A 21,212-nucleotide genomic window follows, 5' to 3' on the forward strand; every position below is an offset into this window, starting at 1 on the left:
ATGATTTTGACTTCAAATCTAAATTTTGATTTTAATTATCTGCTAGAATTTCAGAAATACACGTTTTCGATATTTTTGTAGATTTAAAATTTAATAGGAATTTGTTGTAATCGTTTCAATTTATTGATTTAAAAATGTTGGCATTTCATGAAGTTACAAGGTCCCTTGAATTAACATCAAAGGTTTTTAGCAAGGTTCGTTACACCATAGTCTGTCGGCATCAGTAACCAAAAGAGATATCGGCTTCAAACAAATTTTGTCCTATGGATAGTAAAAAAAAAAACGAGACATGACTTTCAAACAAATTCAATGAGTCGTTTTTTACAATAGCAATTTGAGAAAGTGAAAAACTTATTTTGACCAAAATATCTCATGAACCAATATCACAAGTAACTTCAATGAAATTTTGTGCTATAAATTGAATTAATATAATATCTTAAAATAAAATAAGAATGATTTTATGGATAGTTTTTTTTTTTGGAAAAAATAAGAAAAAATACTTCTAGAAACTGGTAAACAATTATTTTTTTGACTCAAAAATAAATAATGTTTTTGACTTGTTATTAAAATTAACGTTTTTTTGAAAAAATTGAGTTTTTGTGTTCACAATAAAAACCTAAAATAAAAAAGGTGGAAATTGATTTTGGACTAAAGTATCTTTATATTGACTTCTTACTTAATTCAATAAATATAAAATATTGTCAGTTATTTTTAACTAAAACATATCCAAATAAAATTCACGATCCTGCTTTTATATCCAAAGAGAGTATTCATAAGCAGTTCCTGTATTTCAAGATTTAAAAATATACTTACAAAATAAGTATGTACATATAATGCCATTTAATTTCCCTATTGTGTTTTTTTTTTTAAATTAATTTTGAACATATAAAATTCTTCAAAATATTTATGGTTTACAGATAGTAAGTGCGTTTACTTTTTATATTTGAATTTGGTTACAAATTCATTCGTTTTTGAGTTATTCAAATATTATTTAGACAGTATAAGAGATTGTTCAGAAGTCCTTGAGAAAATTTAAAATCAAATAACCATTATAGCCTTCCCGAGTAATACAAAAATATATTTTTTTATATTGAAAAATTCAAATTAAGAAAAACTAATGAATAGGAAATTTCAGACAAGTCCATCTGGCCGTTTTTGATAAAAATTCAATTCTAGATTTTTGTCTAAAAAACCTGAACGAGATTCTTAAAACTACGAGTTTGAACTTAATCCACTCAATGATAATTTCTGCAAAGGGGAAGACAAACAGACTAGCACAGGAAACGAATCAACGGACACACTTTTGGGACAATATTTTTGAGGCGCCCTTTGAAAATTAAAAAAAAATCAGTTCTTTAAAAATTCTAAAAATTTAATTCTAAATCTAAGATCTAAGCACAATACTTTGAAAAAAAAAAAAAATGGTTATGTTTGTTTTGTGCATTAATTATTATGGCCACAGCTGTATGTGCAGTGCATACGAATTATGGTCTATCGGCTTTTTTTCTCTAGGTTAGGTTCGAAGTGAGCTTTTTAATAGTCTCAGCGTTAGCGTCATTGTTGTCAACATTTTACATCAACGAGTATATGACTATGAACTTACAAATTGATTTTATACCAATTTAATTACATTGTAATGATTTATAGATACATTTTGAAAATGTACATTTATTGGAAATAATTGGATGATATTTGCGAATAGGGATCATGAGAATAAGCCTTTTGCTGATGTTGATGCTGATGCATCACATAGATTCCACATATCGCAGAGGACATACCATAAATTCACTTCAGAGTATATATTCAACATCAGCTTCAAAATATAAATGTCAACAAATCCGTATTCGTCCTTTGTAGATTTTCTGCTGTTTTGAATTTTAATTAGAGATTGCGAATCTCTGTGATGATATGGTGATGGCGATGGGTTGGTTTCCCAGCGATATATGATGATAGTTTAATCTGGAATCCTTTATCTCTATCTATGTATAGATGTGTTGTACTTCTTGGCATATGAGTAATGGGGTCTGGACTGGGCAGTTCTCTGGACACCTCTGCCTTTTGGTTAAATTTATCAGAATATACCTCTGGGAAATTATAAGCTTGTTAAAATTGGTTAAGCGTTCAGCAGGTGTACAACAAACAGAGAAACAAGAGAATGAGAGAAAAAAAGAGAGTTTATGGCATAGATACTGTTATACCTACCCACCTATGTAAATTTAAATATAAACCAGGTATAGGTAGACGGTAATCGGTTTATTTTGTATTTGATTAATAAGCGAATGCATTTAATGGTCAACATAAGTCCTTTTATTTATATACATATTTCTTTTTTTATTTTTACCTTTAAACACATTAATTAAATGGCAATTAAAAGCACATATATGTACATTTGAGTGTATCTTACTAATTGGGCAGATATTGTCAAAGAAGATTATTATTGATGAGAGATTTACCCATTTATTCGATTAAAAAAATACAGCTGTGTTTTATGTTTGTTTTAAAAGATAGAGAAAAGTATTTATAAAGTATACCCTTACCATCCATTTCTATCAGAATTAATTTCCCCCCAAGGTTTGTTACAAGAAATGTATACTTAATAAAATTATTAAAAGAGTTAAACAGTATTAAAGGAATGAATTTAAATACTCTAACTTTACGGGCTATAATTTAAACTGGTAACTTTCCATTTAAAAATAGTTACTAGTATTTTTTTAATAATAGTTACGTATATTTTCATTTTAGAAAGTTAGAAAAAATTACAATCCATTGCAGTTTAAGTTGTTTTGTATTGTTTGTAGTTTTTATTTTTTATAAAATCTCACATTTGAAACTTTTTTTAGACTTTACTATTTGTTCATAACTCTGATGGGTTTTAAATAAAATAGGGAATGTTTGCTGTCATTTTTAAAGTTTTTTGAAAGGAAAACACTTTATTTACCAATTAATAGTTTTCTGGACTAATTATTATTGTTTGCTCCTTAAAATATTTAAGCCATAAAATAATTGTTTTCAGTTATTGTTTTATTTAAATACCAATTTTTATAATTTCATCCAATTACCAACACCAGTTTTTTTTTAATGTCATACAATTATTTTTTCTGAAATATTTCAAGCCATCCAAATCTTTAATTTTCTTAGAATGTCTATATTGAAGAAAAAAAAGGAAAGTTTGAAATTTGTTTACATCTCCGTTTCTATCTGGATCACATAGATATAATTTGCACTACTGGGTTGTACGAACTATATCATATATCCAAATAGTCTGTTTAAAAATATTCCCCCTATTTTAAGATTTAAAAATTTACCTGCAAAAAAGTTTGTTTTTGAAAATTTAAATGCCATTTGATTTTTCATAAAAATATTATTTAAAAAAAAAGTATTTGAAAATCGTTTTAAATTTGAGTTTAAATATATTTTTAATATGCAAGTGTTTAAAGCTTATAAATATAGGTTTCACATTTCAAAAAAAAAAAATAGTAGAAAATTAGAATAATAAGATGATATAAGAGCTTATGCAGACAAAAATATTAAAATCAATTAAAAAGGTCTTAAGAAAACTTTTAAGAAATAAGGCGGTACCCTTCTGGAGCAATAAAAATGTTGTTCTATTGCAAAAAACCAAATAAGGATCTAGTTATACAATCTTTAAATTTGTCTCCAGAAATTCATTTTGAAGCATCAAGCACCATTACTAAAATTGAAATAAACATTTTAGCAAATTGTATCCTTTGCAATTTTGTCAAAGGTGGTTTTCGCGGCTGTTGGCCAGTTTGTGACGGCACGAAATTTTATAAAATAACTTTCACAATGTTATAAACATCAAAAGGAAGGTATAACCAATGTCCAGCTTACTATCTCTCATTCCGAGGTAAAACCCCTTTTTACTGGAGTCATTCCACATTCAAACTATTTTTTTTTTAAATATTGCAATCAACAATTTTTAAAAATTTAGTTACGGCAAATTTCTTGACGAAGTTTAAAAAAAAATTAAATCGTTTTAATAATTCTCGGTTTATCTTTGGAACTTTAGTTAAATATTTTAAACTCTTTTCTTCAAATCTAATCATATCAGAAGAACTCGGTTTAAAATCATTTTTGAGTTCTAGGAATTTTAGATCTCGACTGCATGGAACTGAGTTCTAACTCAAAATTCTGACATTTTACAAACAAAGTTAAATATATCTTTCAGATTTTTTTGAAATTGGTTTTGATATTCTCAATTTTGTCTAGAAATAAAAATTGTGTTATTTTTTAGCATAATTTAAATAAATCTTATGTCTATTTGTGCAGACTTAGTAGTTGTGTTCCTTATAAACGCTAATATTTAGGTAAAACTAAAATAAAGCGCACAATAGGTAAATAGTTAAATAAATAAATTAGGTGTTGCAACAGTCCGTTGAGAATTCGGGCCTCAACCATTCCTGCTTACAAGTTATGTTGCCAGGAATGGAGGGACCTGTGGTTTTTTAAGCCGAATCCGAACGGCTAAAGCTATATTCATGAAAAGAATTACTCTTGGAGGATTTGCAATTCCTCGCAAAAGGCAGTACCCGTGAAAAAAACTTAAGATGGCAAAGGCAGGAATGGAACCCAAGTCCTCTGGCACGACAGTCCAACACTCTAACCATCACTCCACGGGTACTACAAGTAAATAGTTTAATGGGTTTAAAATGCATGTTTAACTTTAACAGCTTACAAAAGTGTCAATGTCATAACATTTTGCATTATGTACTTCTTATTTATGAATGTTTGGCAAACCGTCCATGTTTATGTATGTATTTTCTAAGACTATTTTACTATTGCATATTACAAGGAAGTCTGAAATGTTATTAAAAACCTAAATGAAACGAAAAATTACGCCTTTGGAATATGAAATTGCTAAATATTTCAAAAATTTGTAACTATTTTTGTACTTCCCATAGGAAGTTATTATAATACGTCCGATTTGTCATATTGAAAATTTTGACATTTCTCGACGTTTCAAGGTCACTAGAGTCAAAATAAAAGATTTTTAGAAAGATGTCTGTGCGTACGTGTGTTGTGTACGTCCGTACGTTCGCGACGTTTTTTCGTCCTCCAAAGCTCAAGAACCGGAACAGATATCGACTTCAAATAAATTTTGTTATACAGATAATAAGAAAAATGCAGAAAGGGGTCTAAAGAAAATTGCGTGTGTGATTTTTTTACAAGTTTAAAAAAAAGGTGAACATTTTTGCTACGTGACACAAAACAATTATATTTTTGGAAAAAAATCCAATTAACGGTTTTTTGTATAAATCAAAAAAACTGAAAAAAAATTGTCACCTAGAAAACTCTACGACTAAAATATGATTTCATCTCCAAAACAATTTTGTGCAACGAAGAATAATATTTTTGACAACTGATTAAATCGAATTGACATTTTTTTTTATAAAAAATAAAAACCTAAAAACCATTACTCAAAGTTGGTAAAAATTGATATTCGACTCAAATATCTTTTAAAAACTCTGAAATATTGGCTTTAAACTTCTTTTATCTTTTAAGAAATATTGTTTTCAACATTCTGAAAAATGTTGAGAAAAATCGAATTGACAGTTTTTTTTACAAAAATCAAAACCTAACAAAAAAACAATACTAAGACTTGGTAAAAATTTTCTTACGACTCAAAAAGGTTTTAAAAATTAAATATATTATCTACCAACTCTTTCTATTTAACAGAAAATGTTGTTTTCGATATTCAGTATTTTTTTATTAAATTCCAACAGTACGTTTTTTCATAAAAAAATGAAATCCACAAGAAATAGTACGCAAATTTTGTTAAACATTGACGTTCTTGATAGCTCTCAAATTAATTTCATTTATAAAATTCGTAAAAATTTAAGTAATTCTACTTATATTGGTAAAAAAAAAAAATAAGAATAATTCAACTAACAAGTTTTTAAACCCAACACAAAAAACTAAAAACTTTTAAACAAGACAAATAGACAGACGGGATGGGAAGTTATCAGTGTGGGTCACATCCCAGCATCTTTTTTTTTAATTTGGTGCCACGCACTAACTTTATTATGCTAAAAAAAACGGACGTGCTTGAATATCGCTTTAAAAACAATGGATTGAGATTCTAGAGACATTTAAATTGATTTATATTTCAGATGCGTATAATTTTCATTTCACTTTTTCATTTCACTTCGTATGAAGAAACTATTTTCGATCAGTTTTTTTCACATAACCCTTCCTGAGCATTCCATACTACTTGTTCTTTGGTGAAAAACAACCGTTGCTCAATTTATTGTAACATCATTAGACGCTTTAAGTGTTCAGCACTACAGATAAGGGGTCAATAAAAGCTATCATTGGTTATCATCATTGAAACCAATCATTGATATGTTGATGGTAGCTTTAGCGATCATTGAAAATTTCTCTCATTGAAAAAATACCCTAATTTAATTGAATCTGACAAAAATCTGCCATTAAATTCCGATCAATATAGAGGTTGTACCTTTAATCATAAAGAAACACAATAATAAATCCAGATCTTCTTTCTGGATGGATTTCAATGATAGTTATAACTGCCACCTAACATGTGGATAAGTGTATAAACTTTCCATAAAGTCTGCATGATTTCTAATCGTATTCTATCTGTTATTGCTGAATCTACAAAAATCAAGGTAACAATATTTTGATTTACATTAAAGAAAAGTATTTTTGAAGAAAAAACAAAAGCTTATTGATTTTTAATTGTTTTTTTTTTTTTTAACTTATGCATGAATACATTAAATTAATTTGAAAAATCGCAAGAAGAAGGTATATAATTTGTGATTAATATCTGTCAATCTTAAAAAGAAGAAGAAAGCGCCACACAAACATGTTTTTGCTCAAAAAATAATATCAATAACAATTTTTGTAAAAATATAAGACAATTTTTGTTAATATTATCTTTAATTTTCCAATTTTTGTAATTAATATTTACTATTTATCGAGGCCATATGACAATAAATATTAACCATGTTTCGGATCATCGAGAAATTCGGGTTATTTTTGTTTGTACAGTAAAATATTTTTAAAGGCAAAATACTTTTTATTTATTAATTAGAAAGTAGAAATCTGAATGTCATAAAATGTGAATCAAACAGAAAAGTTCCACAAAAATATAGCAATTTAAGAAATATTAAGACACTGAAAACTATTTTGTTCCCTTAATTTCTTTGACTATTACCCGTGGCATGATGGTTAGTGTGTTGGATTGTCATGCGAGAGGTCTTTAGTTCGATCCCTGCTGTGCCACCTAAAGTTTCATTCACGGGTACTGCATCTTGCGAGGAATTGACAAATTCTCCAAGAGTAACTCTTGTCATGAAAAAGTGCTTTCTAAAAATTAGCCGTTGGGATTCGGCATATAAACTGTAGGTCCACTCCATCCCTTCAATTACTCGCACACAGGAATGGTTGAGAGTTGTAAGTCACTAGGCCCTGGTTTTCAACGGACTGTTGCGCCACCTAATTTATTTATTTAATTTCTTTGGCTAGAAGGATGTTGGGTTATGAGAAAATATTTTTTGATTTTATGAAAATCTACAAATTTTCTAAAATGCGGGTAGATTTTGGCTCCCCGTGGCGTGGTGGCCCTTCACAGTCGACCCTTTAACGTTTGGTGTCGAAATTGGAAAAGATCCGTTGAGTAAACAATCAGCCAACACCCGTACGTTCAAGGAACGCAAGGATCGCCGCGGTCCATAAACGTTCACAGGAAACATCTACACACAACATTTACCCGCCCTTATTGAAAAACCATATTTTAAAAACTCGGATCGTTCCGTTATATGTAAAGTACTTAGACGTATTTTGTAAAAGACCAAAAGTTGAAGAAACATTATTATTTTAAAACGTGCTCGTAAGTTTAAACTTTTTTAATTCTTTGTGATATTATTTTAATTGAAGATGCATTAAAAAACACTCGCGATTTTCTTCTATTCAAAACTTCAAACGCGTTTATCTCAAAAATGCATTTTTTTAAGTTAGTTGAACTCATAATTTAGAAATTTTACAACTTTTGTACTTGAAATTCTGAATATAACTTAAAAAAAAACATTCTCTTTGGAAGTATTTATTAGTTCATTTGTTATTGAAAATTGTGTGACATTTTTGTAGACACATTTAAGAAGAAGAGCGCCATTATGTCAAAAATCTATATCAGAATATCCTACAAATTCTTAGAGCAATAATCTAAAAAAAACCTAAAAATTGCAAGATATGTGTACCGAAGAGAAGAAGTCGGCATTTTGAAGCAAAAATTGATATGTATAATAAGAGCCTTTTTCTATAATTTGTATTTGTTGTTGTTGTTGCTTTATTAAAAATTCCCTCTAGGGCCGTACAATTTTTTTTAAATTCGTAAACCGCTTACTCAATACTAATTTCAGTATAATAGCTTATTTTAAAATTTTCTATTCGATATTTTGGAATTAACAAAATCTTGAGCTCATAAACGTTTCTTCCAACTATTCCTAAATCAAACTATTATTTCTTCCAAAATATTAAAAATCTTCATGACTCAACAATTGAACCATATTTTTTGAAACATAAAGAAATAGATACATGTTAAGAAAAATTAGTTATGAATCAACTGCGATTTGAGTTAAACAATCATTGTTATTATATGATAAAAATTGATTGTTTTCAATTGTAACCCTATATGAACATTATGGATAATTTGTCTAGGTACAATATTTCTCGTCTGCGACATTTATTGAAATTATACATTGCTACATTATTTCCCAACTCTTTAAAAATATGTCTTTCCCTTAAAATAATAAGCTCGAAGTCTTTGACGAAAAGTATTTTAAATATTTGTCAACCCTTTAATAATTGTTATCCTTTTTTTCTAAGTAACATTTGCAGGTATGTAAAAAGCATTTGGTGTGGGTATATCGAATAACGGAAACCAACTAAATGCGTCATTATTTAAAAGGCGTTTGTAAATTTTCCACACAAGTTTCCTTGAGTCGTGAGACTTCGAAGACGTGTTGGTTTTCTTTTCGAATGAAAACTCAAAGAAAACCATGTTCCTTTCCTTCTTCATTTACCTCTACAGAAGTATACATATTATTACGAAAAGACTTCAATGACTTCCTTAGAACAATCAAGAAATCCAAAGCCCACTACTGGTGGTGTAGTATAGCTTTGACAAGAAATAACAACAAAAACAACAACCTAGAAATATACCAATACCTTCCGCAACTTGCTCCTGCTTCGCTATGCTATTCTATGCTCTCTATTCTTCCAGAACTTATTGTTCTAGTTTTACCCCTTGATGTGATGTTCTTTGCATCAGGTTAAAATTTTAAGAAGCTCTCGGTGAAACTAAAATTATTAAAGAAGCCCCCCAAGACCACTAAACAAGACCTGATGCATTCAAAAATACCTTCACCTATGATTCCTTGAGTTAGCAACAAGCTATATCCAATATATTGTTCAAGAGATGACTTTCAGTTGCATTCAGTCTTATAGATCCAAAATAACTTTGATGAATCAACCAAAAGGTTTGTAATTTCAAGAAATCCATTTAATTTTTGATAGGCTGATAAATGAAAGCGGCTATAAAACCAGGACGCACAAACGTGTATCCTTTTTGCCCTATTTTAAACGCATATAGTAGGGCTAGGTAGATATGATATACGGTTTTGAGTGCAGGGGTGGTACCGAATATGAGGAAGGCACTCCATCTGCTGCTATGGAAAGTATGGAAAATATGGTCTCTGGCATAAGATCCTGCGCATCATCAAATGTCCGTTACGTAATTGGTTGAATAAAAAATAAATAGCAAAATGCTTGTTTCACCAAAAGAGTGAGGCAAACAGGAAACATGCCACAGGTAGTAGATTTTTGTAGATTTCTCTTGCTGCACATTTTGAAGTGTCTATTTCGAGACTCGAAGTTGTTGAGTCTAGGTCTTTTTGTATGAGAGTGCACTTGTTGCTTTACTATCAAAAGGACACTCTCCAGCACACGCGCCAACACACACACTTACTATAGTCCTATATCAAGGATTCCAATTTCAAAATCGGAAGGATATACGTTCGGTACGCAACGCATTGATATGAAAATGGTTATTCTGAAATCAATTCAAATAGACATTCGGCATTTGGAACTCGGTGTGCTATAAACGGCGGAGTTTATTGTTACCGTCTCGAAGTTTTCGAAGTGAAGTGTTCCGTTGGAAATAAATTCGGTTAAAAATAGAAAATTTAATAATTAAAAAATAAATATAAATAATAATGAAAATATTGTGAATATTGTTTTTAGGTGCAGAATGTGTGTTAAAAATTACTGTATTTTGTTTAATGTTAATGCTACCTGAATTTTTTAAAATACAAAAAAAAAATAAAAGAAGTAAAAAAGTATTAAAAGTTTAATTTAAAAAAAAGTGAAAACAAAGTTAAATTAAAAATTTCAAACAACAAAACCAAAATTCACCTTTCTCAAAATTGGAAGTAATAAGACCTGTTATCAAACATCATGGAAGAAGAAAACGACGATAAGGATGACACGAAAAGGTAAGTCTCGAAAACGAATCTAAGGATTATTCCAGACTCTCGGAATTTCTACCAATACCATGGACTTTGGTCAAATTAAACAATTATTTATAGGGAATAATTGATTAATTTTGTATTTGTGACGTTGCTGGTTGTTTCCTTCTATTTTGTCTTCCCGTATCACATTTCGTCTAGAGTTGTTTCAATTAACTTCGGTGTGTTTTTCCTAATATAATTATTACCTACCTACAAGAAGATTACGTGGATGGATTTGTTGAGAATAGCCCAAGGTCGATGAAATTATTTTGGTTAATATATAATAACGTGTTAATCAATTTTTTGTTTGGAACATTTCTTCGAAATGCCAGGAACTAAAAAGATGTTTGGGAAGAATTAGGTTCCAAATATATACGTTTTTTTGTTTTTGGATTTTATCAGACATTTTTAAATCATAATCATCTTCACAAATACAAGAATAAGTTAGATTTCAAAATTCTGTGTGATTGAAATAAAAGTTGTTATTTATGGATCCCTTTTTGTCAAGAGATTAAAGCAACGCCTCTATCGCGGAACTATCTTACTTGGAAATTGAGATTAATCCGTTTTCCTTGGTTCCGAAGATAAGAAATTAGCTTTTACTATTTAAAAGGTTCTTTAACTAGCTATATCCCATACCACATATTTTTGTCCTACAGTGCCCTTAGTGCATAAGTCCTAATTGAGTATATTTTACTGAATAAAAATACATAAATACAGTATTAATTATTATTATGTAAAATTCATAGCCCAAAATTAGAAAATAAACGGAATATTAAAAAAAATACTTTGCAAGACTGCTTCAAGGGCCTATAAATGTTTGAAATTGTTAAGAAAATTAAAATGTTTACTAACGTGGCTGAAAAGAACTTGTAGGTTTCATTGTTTCAAGTTGGCAGGATTCTGAATTTAAGGATTGCGCTGATGTTGAGCAAGGTTTGGTGTCAATCTGTATTTTTAAAAGATTTAAAAAAAAACTAACTATCAATACCAATGAATAGTAGCTTTGAAATGGTATGGAAAATAAATAATACAAACAGTTTCACAATTTCGCATACAGAATGTGTCATTAACACAACATTTTGAGACAATTAGCCATATTTTGAAATGTTACAAAATGTAACTTACAAAAGTTAGATATGTTTTTGAACTACTTACATACGACAAAAAAGTACCAACATTCTCTTTTTGTTTGGTATAGTAAAATGACAAAAATGTGAATAATATATGTATATTTTTTATGCAATAACTTAGTTTGATTTGAATTTATAATTTTTAAAGATCTTGCTTAGGTCAAGTTCACACGATTGAAAGATCTTTCAATATTGGCTGAACTGTCAAAGTCTTCCAAGACTATAAGGTGAAAATTGACAATTTTCTATCAAGTTAAAATAGCCCGTTTACAGGTTGAGGAAGTTTAATCTTTAGACAATTCATTAATAGAAAATAGACTGATAATTGCTGACAATTTTGTATCTTCCAATTAATAATTCTGCCAATTCAAAAATGGATAATGTTGTTGCCCGAATTTGTATCTGCTCTTAATAGAGCGATTGACCCCTCCTTGGGACAATAGAACGGTTAAAGGTTAAAGCTGTCATTAACACTGTCAGTGGTTTTCGATTCTATTAAGGATCCTATTAGTGGGTTTGAATAAGAGATTTTGCGCTCTATATTTTTCAAAAATAGGTCTGTTTGGTACTGCATAATGGGTTTTAATTGTGTTGAATCGTAAATTGTTTTGTTAAAATTTTTAGCATCCATTTCTTAAAATAATAAGGAGTGGTAGTCTTTGCTATATTTTTTTAAGGGCTAAGGTTGGCCGAACATCACTTACGAACATAATTGAGTTATCAGCATAGTGAATAGAACCCGGTTCATCCGATGTGGGACATGAAAGAGGGAAATCATGCAAAAAATATTAAACAAAATTGGGCCTAAAATAGACCCTTGAGCGACGCCTATATTAACGGGAAAAAGGGGTGTGTTCAGAACCTATACATATATATTGTAATGAAAAAGTTTAATATCAACTTAATGAGCCAATTCGGAAAATTCAGTTGGATGAGTTTAAAAATATTATAATATTCAAATCGTGTATACTTAGCTTTATCCCTAGTTTTGTATTTACGTAAATATCAAAATTATACCCGAGCTTATTCACCAAATTTTGTAAGATTAGCCTGGGTAACCTGAACGTAAGCGTTGGATTATGTCTGCACTTGATTTGTACTAATTGTTGTGTAACTTTCACCTTAGAAATTTAACATAAGAGATTAACGATAAAATGACAATAATTTAAGCAAAACAGAAAATGATAAAAAGATTCACTTTCACATAGCAATAGTTTTGTAGACTTGTTAATTCTACAATAAATAATAATAAATAAATAAATTAGGTGACGCAACAGTCCATAGAAAACCTGGCCTGTGTGCGAGTCAAGTCAAGAATGAAGGGACCTCCGAATGGCTTATTCGAAAAAGCACTTTTCATGTCAAGAATTACTATTGGAGGATTTGTCAAATCCTCGCAAGAAGCAGTACTCGTGAAAAAAGCTATAGGTACCACAGAAAGGGATTGAACGCAAGACCTTGGATACTACAGACAAATTTAATAGTTGAAGTAAAAAGAATATGAAAAAAGTTGATTTTCACAATATCTTCCGAAAGGTAAAGTTTTTTCTTCTTATTCCTACAAAAAGAAATTGAGTCTTAGTTTAGCAAATTATATCCCAATATCTATATTAACCTTTTGTCATCTTTGAATAACACGTAGTGCACTAAATTTGGTGAGTCAAAAAATAAATAGGATTGCAGAAGCGACGTAACTCACTATTATGAAAAACAAAATTAAATAAAAAATTTTTAAACATTTAAGGTACAGATAAAAAAGCATTCCATTTGTTTAATTAAAAAAATAAAAATTTTGTTTACGTTAAAAGCTTAAATAAAATGATATCTCAATTAAAATATCATTCATTGTTCTAGTGGAGTTTTGCCACTATTTCTTTCAAAGTTTATTATATTTTTGGTGCAAGAGTAAAATTTAATAAGTAACAACTTAGATTTTTAAAATCAAATTGAAACCAACATGTTAATTCATAATGTTCGCATATCAAACATTTCAAATTTCCAAATGTTTGGATAAAGAAAGTTTGTTTCAATCTCATTTTAAGGTTTTTTAAATTCATTTTTTTATTATCAGATAAGCAACATATTTATCAGATGAGAGTTACATATATGGATAAGCTAATTTAGTGCCAAAAAAGTAAAACAAATAAACGTATGCATCTATAAAAGGGCCTTTTCCAACAATAGTATTTTTTTTTTTTTTCAAATTATGAAAAACGCCAAAATACGAAACGACGACGTTAAAAATGATGAATGTTGAGGCATTTACTCACTTTTTCATTTAATCCGCACAGAGTATTAAATTATTTACGATATGAAAACGATCTATTTTTGCCAATTTATGATGATTCAAAAAAAAACTATGATCTCTATCGTCAATATTTCAGTAATTCTTTGTTTATTTTATTAATTAAAAAAAATCGTCACTACTTGTTTGCCTTCTTTTGTCCTACGTAAACCTTATGTACATCCATATTATTGAGTTTTCCAAAGCTAGTCTTGCTTCAATATTTTCAAAAAATCTATAAAGAAATCAATTAAATGGAAATAGCCTTTGAATTTCTGAAAACTTAAAATTGGAAACCATTTAAAAATTAAATTTGCAGTAAAACTAGTTTCGAAGAAACTAAATCATAATGCTTGAATTTAACTTAACAGAAATCACATAATGGTATAAACTTAATTTATTGCTCTTATAAAGAATTTGAAGTCTTAGCAAGATTATCACATCAAGTTTTAGACATTCATATAGGAAAACTGCATTTTGCTAAATTTGGAGTCCGCTTTCGGAATCAGCTCCAAAAATAAAATCTAAAACGAATTTTCGAAGAACATGAAAGCATACTATTGTGTCAAATGCATTGTAATGAGAACCACCTGAGTTCCTAAAAAAAATGAAAACTGCATCTAGAAGATAAACATTTATACATACATTAAGTCCTGAATTTTTGTTTTATTTTACCTTCAACATTCAGGGCAAACATATCCATTTATATTATTTACCAACTGCTTCCAGAACAGTTTACCTTTAGAGCTTTTCACAGTATTGTTCAACAAAACAAACAAACAGAGCAACCCAATATTTTAAAAATAACTTAAGCTCTGGAAAAAGTACCGGTTTGGTACTTTTAGATATTGAAAAGGCATTTGACACCGTGTGGCATAGAGGACTCATACATACATGCATACATTAACAATTTTAAATTGTACACATAACAACAATTCTAAAGTCCTTCCTCTTTGAGAAGCAGTTTTAAGTTTCTGTGAACAATGAACTTTCAGATTTGTTTCATATAAATGGAGGCGTACCTCAAGGTTCTGTTCTTGGGCCAATTTTATACATTCTATATCCATCCGATTTTCCGAATTTAAGATACTGTGAAAAGGGTATTTTTGTTTGCCGATGACACTTGCAATTACGTATCAGTTTCACTTGGTTCCGTTATTTGAACCAAGCTGCAATGATTGGTAAATAAAAATAAATAGTGATAAGATTTAGGCTATCTTTTTCACAAGGAAAAGAAAGTCTTCCCTCTTACCCAATAACAAATCAATGGTTAAATAATGAATGGGGTAAATCCGTTAAGTACCTTGGGGTATTCCTTGACTCTAAACTTACTTCAAATTGTAAATAAAATCAACGTTTCAATAAAAACTCTTTATCCTTTCATGAATCGAAGATCTAAACTCAGTACTGAAAATAAAATACTTATATTTAAATCTATATTTCAAGCAATTATGTTTTATGGTTCTCCAGTATGGGGTAAATGTGCAAAAACACATTTACAAAAATTGCAAATATATCAAAACTAAATTTTAAAAATGATGCTCAATTTGCCTTTGCACTTCTCAACGCAAGAACTTCACTCTGTTATAAATACTGAGCTAGTAAAAAATAGAATTTTGAAGTTAAATGTTAAGTATATTTTTATATGCCAAACATCAGAGAAATTTTTAATTTCTAATCTCGTTTTTGGTTAATTAATGGAAAAAAAACAAAACAAAGACTAAGTGATTATATAGATGCATTTATTAAATTAATTAAATGCAGTTATTTACATATCGTTCTATATTTATATAATACATTTGTGTTAGTTACTTTAATTATTTATTTATTTATACATACATCCTTTGTAAAATTTAAATTATTTCGAAGATACATTTTGAATGAAATTTTCTCTTAAAAAAGAAGTTTAATTGAAAATTTATTAACCTGAGATATGTTGGTATTAAACTTCTTGGTCAGCTTATAGAAAAAAAGTCTAAAATCTGTTCAATACGTGTATAATAAGCCGAGAAATTATGAATAATAACCGAAATCTGATAGTTCCACAGAAATTATACAAAAACCAGAATCAATTTGAAGTCAGTCTGTCATACATAATTCTGTTTATAATCAACTAAAATAACAACAATTCCTCAAGTTTAAGTTTTCACATATGTGTCAATTATTTTGAAAATTCCATTTGTCTTATTTTAAACCGAAACTTTTATGTTTTTAAACAACTTTTAATTGTTATATTTTCTAAAGATTGATGTTAATTAAGCTGCTTTGGTTTTAGCCTGAAAAGCTTCATCAATGACAAAAAATACAGAAAATTTTTAAGACAACTTAATAAAAAAAGGTCATTCTATTTAAAAGGCTAGTTAAGAACAGTGAATTTTTTTGAAAAAAAAACTGAATGAAGTCAATTTTCGGACTATTAGATGGAATTTTTGACAACATCCAATTTTTTAAGTTTCTGTTATATGTTAAAAAAAAACCCTTACATGTATTTTAAAATCCGTTAAACTTAAACTTATATCTAAAATATTCATTCTTTATGAATAAGAACTCTGAGGAAAAAAAAATATAACATCTCTTTTGGACTTAAATTTCATCAATGTGAGTCAGAAATACAGTTGTAAAATTGTAAGGACTGCATTGTCGATAATATAATAAATCATCCTTATTACAATAGATGTCAAGCAGTCTTCGAACTACTCTTTATATATATAGCTTAAACCTTCAGTGTCAAATCTAAATCATGAAATAAGCTTAAACCCTAAAATAGGTCAAAAACGGGAATAAATGTTTTTAACACATGTAATAACCTGTGCATCAAAGAATGAACTATTTTTATGCCATCAGAAAGTTATGTATCTTTTTCAAAAATAAATTGTTCTGAAACACAACAAAAAGAAAATGAAAAAGTGTATTTTTATAACCAAAATGTCTGGCATCAGTATATAAATATATGTATATCCTTTGTGAGAACAACAGGAAAAAACGTTAAAATACACGTTTTTTGTAATAGTACATAAAGATGACCTTTTGTAATATTCAAAAATATATTAAACTGCACTCAAAAATAACTTTTCTTTGGAAACCTTTGAGATGAACTCAGCTTTTAAAATTACCAACTCAACACCCACCCCCAATCAAATAAAACAAAACATATTTTTTAAGTTCCTATATACTCGTTACTATACAATGCATGCGTACGTACCATATGTGTTGTGTTTTCAACATACATATGTTAAAAAACGTACGTAAAAAGTACGTAGGTCGTGACGGTGGTGGTGGTGGTGGTGATGGTTGTGGGAATATTCAAACAACCATATAATAATTTTTAAACATAGAAGTTTAAGTTTGAATATTCTCTTAAGGTAAATATAACCGTAGAACATGTGTGTCCTGTCGCTGTCAAATATAGTAGGTATTCCGATTCCACGCCAGACTGCACTCTGAATAGCTGTAAATAGTCCATAGACGTCTTATTCAGAGGAATTCTTCTTCGCAAAATTTCTGCTAATGACAGTTTTAAATAAAATACTGGAACTAGACTCATGCCAAAAGAGAATATCGAATGGAAGAAGATTTTCTGCCGGTTTAGGTTCGGGGAAAAAACTCCAGGTATCCAGAGACCAGGAGGGTTGAAATGTGAATGAAATGACAAGGACTATAGGTACGAGGACTATTCCAAAGCAGTTGTTGCTAGTTGCGAATATAATGCAATAATTAAAAAGTGAAACTCTAACCTAACCAACCTATCATCATCATCATCATCATCATTTTCACAGTACAATATTGAACCAAAGAGTCAGTTCTTGAAGTTCTTGTTGTTGTTGTTATTGTAAAGTCCTTTAAAAAAGGATAACACAACAACAACGCACAACAATAGACGCTCGGATGAATTCAGACTTCTGGATTTAGTATCTAGGTACTCTTTTTTTTGTGTGTAGTAAGAAGGTGGTACACGGTAGGGGTGGCTTATGGGTGGGGCGGGGGTGTAAAGTTACTATACTTACCTACGTGATGTGCTCGAAAGGTCGAACGGTAAAAATAGACCAATTGTAGTAGTGATGTCCTTCCCAATTTATCAGCATCTGAGCGGAATTTTGTGCACCTGAGATTCCATTCGATTCGATTCACTATAAGATTCCCAGTTTAGCAATAATTGGATAACGATTGCGAGTTTTCTTAGAAAATTTTATAAATGTATGTACGAGTATCGAGTATTCTTTGCTATAGGTTTTTGGGGTTGTTTTAAATTGTTCCAAATCAGTGCTACAGGTGGGATAATGGGAATAATTTTTGGATCTTATAACAATTGAAATTATGTGTTTCCCTAAAATATCTTGTACTTGAAATTATTTCTTTTTATAAAAAAAAAAAACAGTCTTTAAAAAAGGATTAAATTCGGGTGAACTTGATTTTACATTGTTAAGATTTCATCACCAATTATTACCAATTTCGCTTGGATAATTGTGTTGAGTATATTTTTAGGAAACATAAGTTCCTCGCTATAAATTTTTGAAAATTCTTAATTGAAATATTTGTGTCTGAATTTTGCCCTGTCTTTTGAGAAATCGATATTTAAATTTTCGAAAAATAGACTATATTTACGGCTATATGTTAAAAAATTTTTGAGATCGTTTTCTTTTCAAAAAATTTGTGATTCTAAGTTTAGCGCAAGAAACAAATTAAATAGAAATATTTACATGATTCGATACCGAAGCGATAACACCCTTTATGAACTTTATGTTTTTCAAAAATTTAGTTAAAACTTAAAAAAAACAATATTTTGATTTTATTGACATCTAAATAGAATTTGTAATCTTAAACTTACCTCATTAATAAAGCCTTGAAGACAGTCAACATGTGTTCGATCATTTCTTAACTTTTTATAAATTCTTCAAATTTTAATTCATTCTAAATTTAGTTTTCAGTTTTATGGACCTTAATCGCAATTTAATAAGACAAAGTTCTACCGAATAATTTAATACTTTCATAGTACCCGGTAGGATTTCTTGACGTCCTATAAATTAATAATGTTGGATATTTTTCAAAAATGAATATATAAAGCAAAAAAGTGAAGCAACCGACATATTTACAAAATTCAATTTTTTGAACACTTGCACATATGATATAAAAATTAAAAAGAGGCTGGCATGCGACCCACACTGATAACTTCCCATCCCATTTGTCAAATTGTCTTGGTTAAAAGTTTGAAAACTTTCGTGTTTTTTTTTAAAAGTTGACAGTTAAATTATTCTGCATATAATAAAATAGTTTCACTTCCAAATCTATTTTTGTCAACGAGAATTTTACTCGAAAACCAATTTTAACCAATTTTAATAGCATTTCTCAAAAAATTTGAAAAAAAATTATTTTTTATATACACAAATAAATTGGATGAATGAAATTAATTTGAAGGACGTACGAACGTACGTACACACTCATGCAAAGACATCTCTCTAAAAATCTTTATTTTGACTCTAGGGACCTTGAAACGTCGTAAAATGTCAACATTTTAAATTTAACAAATCGGATCGATTGCAGACTTCCTATTGGAAGTTAATAATTTTATTACTTTTGAAGTTACCCAGTAAAGGTTCTAGCTTTGACTGTGAGAATATTTATGCTATCCCTAGATCTAGATCTCACATTATTCTCAAAAAATGACTTTTTTACATTCATGATCAAAAAATTACTTCTAATCCTTAAAATTAATTTTATATGTAAATAATTTGTATAGTAAATAAATTTATTTGCCTTTCGTGAACTCTGAAAACCGTTTTTGTAATGTAGTTTACTTTGATTATCTTGAGCTTTAATGTTCTTTTTGTTGTTAAAGAATTTTAATATCAAAAATTTTAGCTAGTTAAAATTTTGTCCGTTGACTTCAGTAAACCAAGTGAATACATTCAAAACTTTAATAAAGATAATAAGGATAAACAAAATTACGCTTTATAACAGCAAACATATTTTATTTCAAAAACGGGAAAAAGGGAAAAAGTGAAAAAGGGAAACAATGAAAATTCAGCTTTTTTGAAAAGGATAATGGAAATTTTTTGCCAGTACGTAAACCCATAAGATTAGAATCGAATGAAAGCTAATATTTTGTTTAATATACTTTACTAACACTTTTAAAATTGGTTTGTGGGATTTAAAAATATTTGAGGTTGAAGTTGGAGTTCGAGTAGTACAAATCAAGAAAATGTTTTTTCCCATATCAGCCAATAACTGGCTTAGACTTAGCTTGAAATTAAATACTTCAGTTGGTTCTTACATGCATAATCTTTGATGACCTTTTTTTGGGTACCAATGATAAGTTTAATTTATAACCTTTATATTGATATAAGGTCGGTCCCTGGCAATTTTATTAGACGCACTGTAGAATTTTTATAATTATTGGATTATTCGCAATAGTTTTAACGTTCAAGAGTGGATATATGGTTACATTTTTATGCAAGATGGAGCTCCATGCCACACAGCCCAGTCCATAAAAACTTATTTGAGGGAAGAAACATCCCTCTGTTGGACTGGTCCGGAAACAGTGTTGATATGAACCCAATTGAAAACGTGTCGGAGCTGATGAAGAGGGAAGTAGCTAAAGATGCGGTCACTTATTGAAAGAGTAATTCACGTGTATTCTGCATTCAAAATAATTTAAAAGCATTACAATATTTTAAAACCTGATTAAAATAGCTGGAAATTAAGATCTTGCATACAATCTAAAGTTCGTCTAATAATATGGCCAGGGACTGTACATATCGTTCATTTGCTGGAATATCGTCATAACTCAAAAAGCACGAATTTTTACTTAATAATTCAGAAAAAAAAATCTTAGATTGAATCTAAAAATTATTTTATTGAATTATCCACATATTAATATGCCATATGGTAAATATTTGTTTGATTTTGGTGAATCATACAAACATTCCATCGCTACAAAATTTTAAATTCAGTTCCTGAAAAACGAGTGTTTTTAGTTATGCTTATGACGATATTGCAGCAAATGAGCTGTATAATGTTGTAAAGAGTTCAAGTTGTGCACAAATTCATGCAAATAATTTTTTGAAAATTTCTTATTTTTTGGATCTTAGAAGCTAAAATAATTTGGGTTTGCGCGCCACTAAATTCATTTTTTGGCTACTGATTAACATTTAGAAACTATAACTTCAGTCTCAATTTATGCAGAATTTTGAAAAGCCAATAAACGGGTTTAGCTACAACAACAGAATGTTTCAAACTAAAAAGAATTTAAAA

The 21,212-nt window shown here is 29.1% G+C and overlaps 2 protein-coding genes across 3 annotated transcripts in view; one reads left to right on the forward strand and one right to left on the reverse strand.

Moving 5' to 3' along the window:
* The window catches only part of LOC129945531 (RNA-binding protein 45), a 292,274-nt gene that overhangs the window by 227,836 nt on the left and 43,226 nt on the right, over positions 1-21,212 (reverse strand). The window lies entirely within an intron of this gene.
* The window catches only part of LOC129945527 (circadian locomoter output cycles protein kaput), a 39,744-nt gene that overhangs the window by 11,661 nt on the left and 6,871 nt on the right, over positions 1-21,212 (forward strand). For both annotated transcript variants that reach the window (XM_056055316.1, XM_056055315.1), the window contains exon 2: positions 10,282-10,532. In XM_056055316.1, coding sequence (XP_055911291.1) covers positions 10,495-10,532 — 38 coding nt within the window. In that variant the 5' untranslated portion in view covers positions 10,282-10,494. The remainder of the gene's footprint in view (positions 1-10,281; positions 10,533-21,212) is intronic.

Source organism: Eupeodes corollae, chromosome 2 (assembly GCF_945859685.1).
Source record: "Eupeodes corollae chromosome 2, idEupCoro1.1, whole genome shotgun sequence".
Classification (NCBI taxonomy): Eukaryota; Metazoa; Arthropoda; class Insecta; order Diptera; family Syrphidae; genus Eupeodes; species Eupeodes corollae.